Source organism: Culicoides brevitarsis, chromosome 3, assembly GCF_036172545.1.
Source record: "Culicoides brevitarsis isolate CSIRO-B50_1 chromosome 3, AGI_CSIRO_Cbre_v1, whole genome shotgun sequence".
Taxonomy (NCBI): Eukaryota; Metazoa; Arthropoda; class Insecta; order Diptera; family Ceratopogonidae; genus Culicoides; species Culicoides brevitarsis.
In genome coordinates this window covers 26,636,672-26,645,241 of record NC_087087.1, presented here as the reverse complement: position 1 = coordinate 26,645,241, position 8,570 = coordinate 26,636,672, and the positions used below count along the sequence as shown (strand labels likewise).

The following is an 8,570-nucleotide window of genomic DNA, read 5'->3' as shown; positions in this document are numbered from 1 at the left end:
CGCGTTAAGCTAAACCACTTAAAAATCTGTGAGGAGGAAAAAATTAGTACAAAAACGGGAAGGAAAGAGATCAAGTCGATATAAAAAGCAAGCATATAATAAAACAATTATGCGTGCGAATTAACTTTGTTATGATTTAGACAAAACGTAAAATTCCCTCAAATTGACGTTTTTTTTTTGAAAAGAAATTTCGAATCGACGTGCGAAAAATGAACAAAATACTCGTTTTATTTGTATTTTTAATCAATTTACTACATCATCGTTGTCTCAATGGAGGAGCATTCGCCTCGATGTCTGGCTTTTACATCGACAACGGGCTCGATAAGACGGTGTTGCACCAGGAACTCTCGCTGGAGGACCAGATGGAAGTCGAACACGAGATTTTAGACTTGCTCGGATTGCCAGACAGACCAAAGAGGAAACACATTCATCCGTCACTGAGGTAAAAATCGACCTTGAAATGGTCAAGCTAGCTAATGTATGCGAACAACTCTTTGTTTACATACTCGAGAGTAGCGAGATTGATTCTGGAGAAGATCTCAGATGAAATTGTTTATTCAACAGATCTTTTTTCGTCGAAGTGCAACTGTTTTGTTTCACGAAATGAGCACGAACGACTGAATTCGACGCTTTTTTTGAAATAATTTGCTTGGTTTGGATAAAAAAAATATTTTTTTTGCAGAAAATCAGCTCCTCGCTTCTTGATGGACATCTATCAGAAACTCGAGGACGAGAATAATCTTCATGCCAGACGATCACGAAGTGTTGAAGATAATTTTCTGACGGAAGAGGATGAAAAAGCGATCGATCAAAGTGACATTATTATGACATTTTTGACAAAAAGTAAGAAATTTTTGAAAATTTTTAAAGAAATTTACCTGAAAATTATTTTTTTCTTGTAGATCATCACGTTCCTGAAGTTCGTCACGAACGAGGACGTCGTTTATGGTTCGATATTTCCGAAATAAGTCTCGATACGCATCTCATGATGGCTGAATTGCGAATGTACAAAAACCTCCCAAAGGTCAAAAAGAGCAATCAAACGCAAAAATATCAAATTTCCGTGTTTTCGGTGTCAGAATTTGGCGGGTAAAAAATTTTTTTCTTTAAATTTTCTAAATTTTTTCTAAAAAAAACATTTTTCATTAACAGCGAAGAAGATCTCGTCCTCCAAACGAGCATCAACACCACGAGTGACTATCACGGATGGATCGAAGTAAATGTCACAAGCACTTTGGACAAATGGATTTTGCACAAAGACAAAAATCGCGGTTTGTACATCAGTGTCAGCAATTTAGATAATCCCGATCACGATGTTCGTTTCGATGAAATTGGTTTAATTTCATCGCGTGGCGACGAAGAGCATCAACCCTTCATGGTGGCATTTTTCAAGGGACAACAAATGATTCAGACGCACAAGCGGCAACATACGCGCGTCAAAAGAAACGCAAAAAGGAAAAATAGTCACAAGCAGGGAAGGTCCGAGATGCGAAATCCCTTGATGCATGGCGAAAATCATCGAAGCTGCCAAATTCAGACACTTTACGTGAGCTTTAAGGATCTTAAATGGCAAGATTGGATAGTTGCACCTGATGGCTATGGAGCGTTTTATTGCAGCGGTGAATGTAATTTCCCGCTAAATGCGCACATGAATGCGACAAATCACGCAATTGTTCAAACTTTGGTGCATTTGATGAATCCAGGAAGGGTAAGAATAATTTTTTTGATTTAAAATTTTAAGAAATTCGAACAAATTGAGAAATTTTATTTGAAAATATTTTAAAAATTTATAAAAATTCAAAAAAAAATTTGAAAAATTTAAAAAAAATTTTGAAGAGATTCACGAAATATTAAAATTAAAAAAAAATTTTTTACTATGCTTTATTTTAGTAAAAAAAAAAAATTTTTTTAATTTTAATATTTCGTGAATCTCTTCAAAATTTTTTTTAAATTTTTCAAATTTTTTTTTGAATTTTTATAAATTTTTAAAATATTTTCAAATAAAATTTCTCAATTTGTTCAAATTTCTTAAAATTTTTAATTAAAAAAATATTTAGAAAAAAATAAAATATTGAGAAGTTAAAAATTTGAGGAAATTTGATACAATTTCATGGTTTCAGGAAGCTTAAAAGATTAAAGAAATTTTTAAGTTTCAGAAAAATTTATTTGTTTAAATGAACTCTACAACTAAAAGAAGGTTTAAAAAATTTTGAAATCCACAAAATTTGAAAAAAAAAATTAAAATTATTTCATAATTCAAGGAAATTTAAAATTTTTTGGAAAATTTAAAAAAAATGAAGCAATTCTTAAAAATTTAAAAAATAATTAAAAAACTTTAAATAATTTCAAAAAATTCACAAAATATCGAGAGCTTGAAGAAATTCTAGAAATTAGAATAAAATTGATATTTTTATAAGAAATTTTAGAGAATCTTAAATGTAAAAAAACTAAAATCATAAATATTAAGAAAATTTCTAAATTTGAGAAAATTTTAAAAATACTTAATTTAAAAATAGTTAATTTATTTGAATAAATTCTAAAAATATGGGGAAATTAAAAAAAATCATAAATTTTTAAAAATTTTAATTTTAGAAAAATTAACAATTTGAGAAAACTGAAAAACTAAAAAAAAAATAAAAATTGTGAGAAATTTAAAGCTTTCGAAAAAAAAAAATTAAAAGTTTAAGGGAATTCCAAACATTTGAAGAACTTAAAAATTTTTAATAATTTCAGAAAATTTTAAAAATTTTTAGAATATTTTTCAATATGAGAAAATCATATATTTTTTTAAATTTTGAAAAATTTTCTGTATATGTGGAAACATTTTAAAATTTTAATTAAATTTTTATTATATTTTTCTTTTTAAGGTTCCGAAGCCATGTTGCGCTCCAACCCGACTCTCCGCCATTTCCGTGCTCTACTACTTGGACGACGCCAACGTAAACTTGAAGAAATACAAAAATATGGTAGTAAAAAGTTGCGGATGCCATTAAGTGGCGCGAAACGATGAGACTTAAGACGATGTGCCTTCATCCAATTTCACAATAAAATGCAGTATTCTACTCTCATTCTCTTCTTTATCCCCTGTAAAAGTAAGAAATAACGCCCTAAAACGTAAAATCTATGAAAATTGTGTCATATTTTTGCATTTTTACACGAAAAATTACTCGTCTCGTTTGGATGTACTTTTTAATTTAATAAAATAAAAATTTTGAAATATGAATAAAAAAAATGTAAATAATTAAAAAAAAATACAACTTTGATTCATTAAAATGTTACTTTTTATTTTTTTTTCTTTATAATAGTGTTGCCATATTTACTGTATATTTAAACGTTTTTTTTCTTCAATAGTCTTATTCTTATCATTACAAGCTAATTGTTGATTCAATTGGATTGCCTTAGATTCTATATATCTCGCTAGATTCTTGTAATATAATAATTACTCATCAAAAACATCGAATCTTTATACCGATATACAATAAGATTCATAAAAAGATTCATAAAAAAGCTCTTGTATAAGTTTCGTATTATTGTAACTCTTTTTTTTTTGTCATATAATTTTTCTTCCTAATTTCTTGTATTAAAATAAGGATTTTTCTTTTAGCTTCCTTGCAAATTAAAAAAATATCGCCTTATCTTAATTATTTAGTAAATATTTCTAAGATTTTTTTTATATATATCGTTTAAAGAGCTTCAATGCTTGGTATACGCGAAGGAACTTAACCTGAGTAACTATCGCTTTTTTTTGTAAATTAAGTTCATTTTTTAATTTATATTGTACAAGCAGAGTATTACTTTTATTTTTGTAACGTAATATTTATCCCAATTTCCTTGGAGATAAATAATATTTAATGGAAAACAAGGCAAAAATAACGTAACATAACAACTAAGGCCGTTGCAATAATTGAAAATGTTTCCGATTTCATATTTTACAATATTTTTAAAATGTTTTCAACTATATTAAAAATTCCGAAATATTCAATTTTTTGTCAAAAAAGTATAAAAAATTACTTAAATTAAAATAACAGATTTTTTATATATCAGGGTTGCCAAAGTTCTCAAAAAAAAATTTCAATAGTCTCCTTTATTTCATTGATTTTTTGATTGGTTTTGGTGCAAAACGAGAATTTAAAGAAAATAATCCCTTAAAATGTTCGTATTGCATCAAAAATAATCAAAAATTTCAAAAAATATAAGGAAAAGAAAAATAATTTGCAAATATTTGGCAACCCTGATATAATTTTAATTTATCAAATTTTTAATATGAAAATAATTTTATTTTAAATGAAAACTGAAAATTCATCTCATGTGGTATGCAATGAAATCTACTTTTTATAATTTCAAAATTTTCTTAATTTTTCACGAATTTTACTAATTTTGTCACATTTTTCGTAAATATTCAAGAAATTTTTTAAAAAATAAAAAGTTAACTTCAAAAGTTTCAGTTTTCTTTAAAATTTCTTTTCATAATGAAAATTTGAAAAATCAACAGTTCTTAATTCATTTTAAAGGAATTTTAATACTTTTTGACAAAAAATATCTAAAATTGTTAGTTTCTTCGTAACTTTCAAAAAAAACTTTCTTTAGTAGAACGAAGTTTACGGGTCAGTTAGTGAGTTTTCTGAAATCGAAAACATTTTTGATTATTGTACCGGCCTAACGAAATTCGTAAATTTTGAAGCGAAAAATGATATTTTATAGCTTTCTTTTAAATATCTTAGATTACAGAGTAAATAATATCACGGACATCAAATATTCTTACGTGTGTTGTATATATATTGCCAAGAGAGGACGAGGAGGGGAGAAGGAGGGAATTTCTACCAAACGTACAGACATAGTTTTTTTTCATTTTTAGACTAAAATGTACAAAAAAATTTGTTAAAATCTTTTGAGCAAAAATCTCAAGCCTCTACTTGCTCATTGCTTCTGTGTTTCAAGTCTTTTGTGTTTTTTTTTTGTGTGTGTGAGTGTCGCGAGTTCTATACTCTTGCATTCCTAATTGGTAAATCACTAATTCGTCGCGAGATTGTCCCCTTCCTACTTGTATTATTGGTCAGCGTCCCAATTTCGAGACTACTTCGACTCGATGCCGAGTCGAGATGTTGCGGCGATTGTGGAACGTGCATATTCAGCGGCGCCAAATTCGGATTTTCAATGAAGGTAGGCGACGAGACATACTGCCCACGAACACTTCCTTCATAGATGCTATTTGGCTCCTGGTATCCCGAGTCCATGTCGTCTGTGTTATATGACTCCATGAGTGGCGTGGGATCTTCATAATCAAAATCAACAAATCCTGAATTTTCAAATGAAGTTTTGAGATTGTTCTTACGTAATTCGGGCTGTTTTTCGGAGGACGTTGAGGGCGTTCCGTGTGCATGATGCTGATGCCGATGATGGTAGTCGACAATTTCGTAGTGATCGTCTTGCGGCACAAACGTTTCCGAGACAAAGTGTCGTGTGCCATGCGGCGTTATGGTGGCCCATAGCATTCGATTGTCCGCGGCATGCCCGTGACTTTGGTAATGTGCACTGGGAACGAAGGGATAAAGCATTGTGCCAGACATCGAGGTGTCCGTTTTGTTGTCGCGCCCTCGTATCGTGCCATCGAGGGGCGGCGGTCGTTTATTTTTCGGGTCGTGACTGTGATAATGCCTAAAAATAATCAAAAATCATTAAAAATCTGCCCTATATGCTAAAAAACGGGTCAATTTGATCTCTTAAAGGATCAAAATTCTCTCTTGAGGGAACAAATCGACTCAATTTGACTCCCGAGAAGTCAATCTGATCCTTTAAGAGATCAATTTGATCCATTTTTCGCCTATAGAATGCCTTTAGAAGAGATTTAAAGACTTACTTTCTACATTTCATTACAATAAAAGCTACAATGGAACACAACACCACAATTCCCACAACCGTAAACACTGAAATATACAGCCACGTATCATCTAAAAAAAAAATAAATCTGCATTAAAATCCACACTTAAACCCCGGTAAGTTTTGAAAATCTCACCTTTTTGTGTTAACTCGATAAATTCCCGCCCCGTAAAATCCCGCTTTGACCATTTCTCACACATTAGGGGCCCATGGCTATTACTACACAGCTGATGCGACGATTCGCTGACTCCGACGGATTTCTTTGGAAGCAAGAATGACGGCAAAGGTGGCGGTGGCATAGATTCTATCATATCAGGGGGAGGCTCCATACTGTCGATGCAATCAATGCAAGACATTCGGATGTGTTCTGCAAAACAAAAAAATAACGGTAAATATCCTTTTGAACACTTTGACAGTGTCTCAATCCAATTGCAATTAATTCAAACCAAGCAAAATAATCTCGACCGACGCAAGAGAAAAATTGGAGAAACTCCAAATGGCACACAGAAACACTAATTAAGTTTGCATACGAAATGATTTTCAGTGGGGCGGCCATATTGGAAAATCATCCTGTTGGAACCGAAATTCCCGTTTTAAAGTTTTTTACAGTTATCGGTGCTTGTGGAAACTTCCTTTTCGTTCATGGTCAATGTTAAGTATGAGAAATGTTGATGTCTTCAAACGACGTCCTGACAACCATTTATTAATACATTTATCAAATAACATCACGGTTCAGTGAACATGACAAAACTTTGTACAGAATTTCCACTTTTTTTGTGTGATTTCCCGTTATTCACTTTTGTTTCGCGATTTTCAGGTTGCAATTCAACTTCTTGCGACAATTACCTTCAATTTTCTGTTATCCAATGGATTTGTAGTGGACTCCAGCTAATTTAAGTTAATTTTCTCGTCAACAAATTTTAAAATTTCACCTGTGTGTGTGTTCAATTCAACAAAAAACTCAATAAAACACTTTTAATACAAATCGTTCTCTGTTGCACACACACAAAATGAATGGCGGAATGCGCATGCGAGACATTCCGAACAACACTGAAATCATCCTCCGTCAACCCCTAATATTATTATAACATATACGACGTCGATTATGTACAAAAAAATATGTTTATCATATGTTGTTGTTGATTATTGAATACAAAAGTGCGGAAAATGCATAGTAGGTACCCCATACGCACGTCTATCGATTTTCCGGGTATGTTCTGTACGCACACAAATCGGCTGGAATGTTTCCCTTGTGTGTTTACCAAAATACTTGCATTGTTATGTTTGTTGGTTCTCTTGTACTTGATTATTATTCTCTGATACGCGATGAATAATTGAGATACCGGAGTGTTTATTTTTGGGAGTCGGAAAAAATAGTAATAAATAACTATTGTTGATAATGAATGGATTGAATAAATTAGGGGTAGCCAAGAAGTGGGTTATAACGCACAGATGACGCGGGGGACGTGCATGGTAATTTATTCGAAATTGATTTTTAACGGAAATCGCAATAGGCAAACATCACGTGACTGCTTAAAGGGTGGATAAATTCGTCTATCATCGCCGCCGATCGCTTACATTAAGACTTAACTCGACCCTTTTCGGTCAAAGTGCTTTTCGATAAATGTTCTTGTCACACACTATTTAACTCCATAGTTGCAAAGACACATAAATTCGTGTCATGTAGCAACCAAGACAAAGTTTCTTCTGAATAAATGATGCAATTTGTCTGATTTTTCCTTAAAGTACGGTGAACTCAGGTGTAGAGAGTAAAGCATCTGTTCACCTTCATAAATTGTTTTTCTGTGTTTTATGGGGGTGATATTGTCATTTAAGAGGTTATCATTGCCCTCGTTAAACAGAGAGAGAGATAGATAAATTCATCTATGTGACATTGTGTGGCGGCCTAAATATGGAATAATGGAAAAAGTTTGGGTGTTATGGGAATATGTAAATCATCGTACCTTTGAAAATGGGAAAAACTTGTAGAGGCGGATTAAATATTTTTTTGGGTACTTGTTTTTGTTTGTGTCTTAGAAGATAGCTTCAGACAAAGAAATTTTCTCGACAAAGAGTCTGATCAACTTATCCAATGCCGAGTTCTGGTAGCATCATTTTTTTTAATGATACATAAAAAAAATTTATAAAAGTCAGTTTATGTTTCTCATCTTCGTCTTCAAAAACCTCCCTGCTTGATTCATCATCCTATAAAATAATGAGCGAAATGATTAAATGTTCTTGATATTCTGTTGATAGGCTCATTGAAAGTAAACTGGCAGTCATGTAATGGGACATATAAAAATCGACGTTGTCTTAAATTGTACGATATTTCGTGATTTAGTGTGATGTTAGTCTTTCAGTGCGTTCTTAAAGTTTTTCACATTTTGGTGATCGATCACAATTTCGTCAGACATTATATTGTACAACAATACACCTTTATAGATGACGGAGTTATGGACGACTGATGAAGTGCACGCTGGAGATCTTAACGTAAGTAAAAAATCTTGACGAATACTTTGGCAGTTGTTGGTAGTTGATTCTTTTTCTTATCAAGTCAAAAGCGAACTTGAAGTCGAAGTCCGTTCTTCTTTTTTCAAGTGTATCCATATTTAGAAGTTTTCTAAAGATAAAAAAATTTCTTAGAGCAAATAGCAGAAATTGTTTCTGTACTGATTCAACGGGACAACATCGGG

The 8,570-nt window shown here is 31.8% G+C and overlaps 2 protein-coding genes across 2 annotated transcripts; one reads left to right on the top strand and one right to left on the bottom strand.

The window, feature by feature from the left end:
* Positions 1 to 3,205, top strand: LOC134833676 (protein 60A). The gene is made up of 5 exons (XM_063848083.1): positions 1 to 442; positions 683 to 843; positions 903 to 1,089; positions 1,153 to 1,708; positions 2,868 to 3,205. Exons 1-5 carry the CDS (start codon positions 210 to 212, stop codon positions 2,991 to 2,993), a joined length of 1,263 nt encoding a protein of 420 aa, XP_063704153.1. The 5' UTR covers positions 1 to 209; the 3' UTR covers positions 2,994 to 3,205.
* Positions 3,206 to 4,659: 1,454 nt separating this feature from the next.
* On the bottom strand, positions 4,660 to 6,826 carry LOC134835012 (uncharacterized). Its single transcript, XM_063849858.1, has 4 exons — positions 6,724 to 6,826; positions 6,014 to 6,244; positions 5,858 to 5,948; positions 4,660 to 5,655 (listed from the first exon to the last, which is right to left on the bottom strand). The coding sequence occupies exons 2-4, from the start codon at positions 6,231 to 6,233 to the stop codon at positions 4,980 to 4,982; spliced, it is 987 nt and encodes a 328-aa protein (XP_063705928.1). The 5' UTR covers positions 6,234 to 6,244; positions 6,724 to 6,826; the 3' UTR covers positions 4,660 to 4,979.
* Between the last annotated feature and the right edge of the window lie 1,744 nt (positions 6,827 to 8,570).

Bases quoted from the DNA above. Each gene is read 5' to 3' on its own strand.
- LOC134833676 (XM_063848083.1), top strand. From the start codon at position 210: ATGAACAAAATACTCGTTTTATTTGTATTTTTAATCAATTTACTACAT. The intron at 1,090-1,152 runs GTAAAAAATTTT...TTTCATTAACAG, and splicing joins TCGGTGTCAGAATTTGGCGG to CGAAGAAGATCTCGTCCTCC. The intron at 1,709-2,867 runs GTAAGAATAATT...TTTCTTTTTAAG, and splicing joins ATTTGATGAATCCAGGAAGG to GTTCCGAAGCCATGTTGCGC.
- LOC134835012 (XM_063849858.1), bottom strand. From the start codon at position 6,233: ATGTCTTGCATTGATTGCATCGACAGTATGGAGCCTCCCCCTGATATG. The intron at 5,949-6,013 runs GTGAGATTTTCA...TTTTTTTTTTAG, and splicing joins TATCGAGTTAACACAAAAAG to ATGATACGTGGCTGTATATT. The intron at 5,656-5,857 runs GTAAGTCTTTAA...GATTATTTTTAG, and splicing joins ATTGTAATGAAATGTAGAAA to GCATTATCACAGTCACGACC.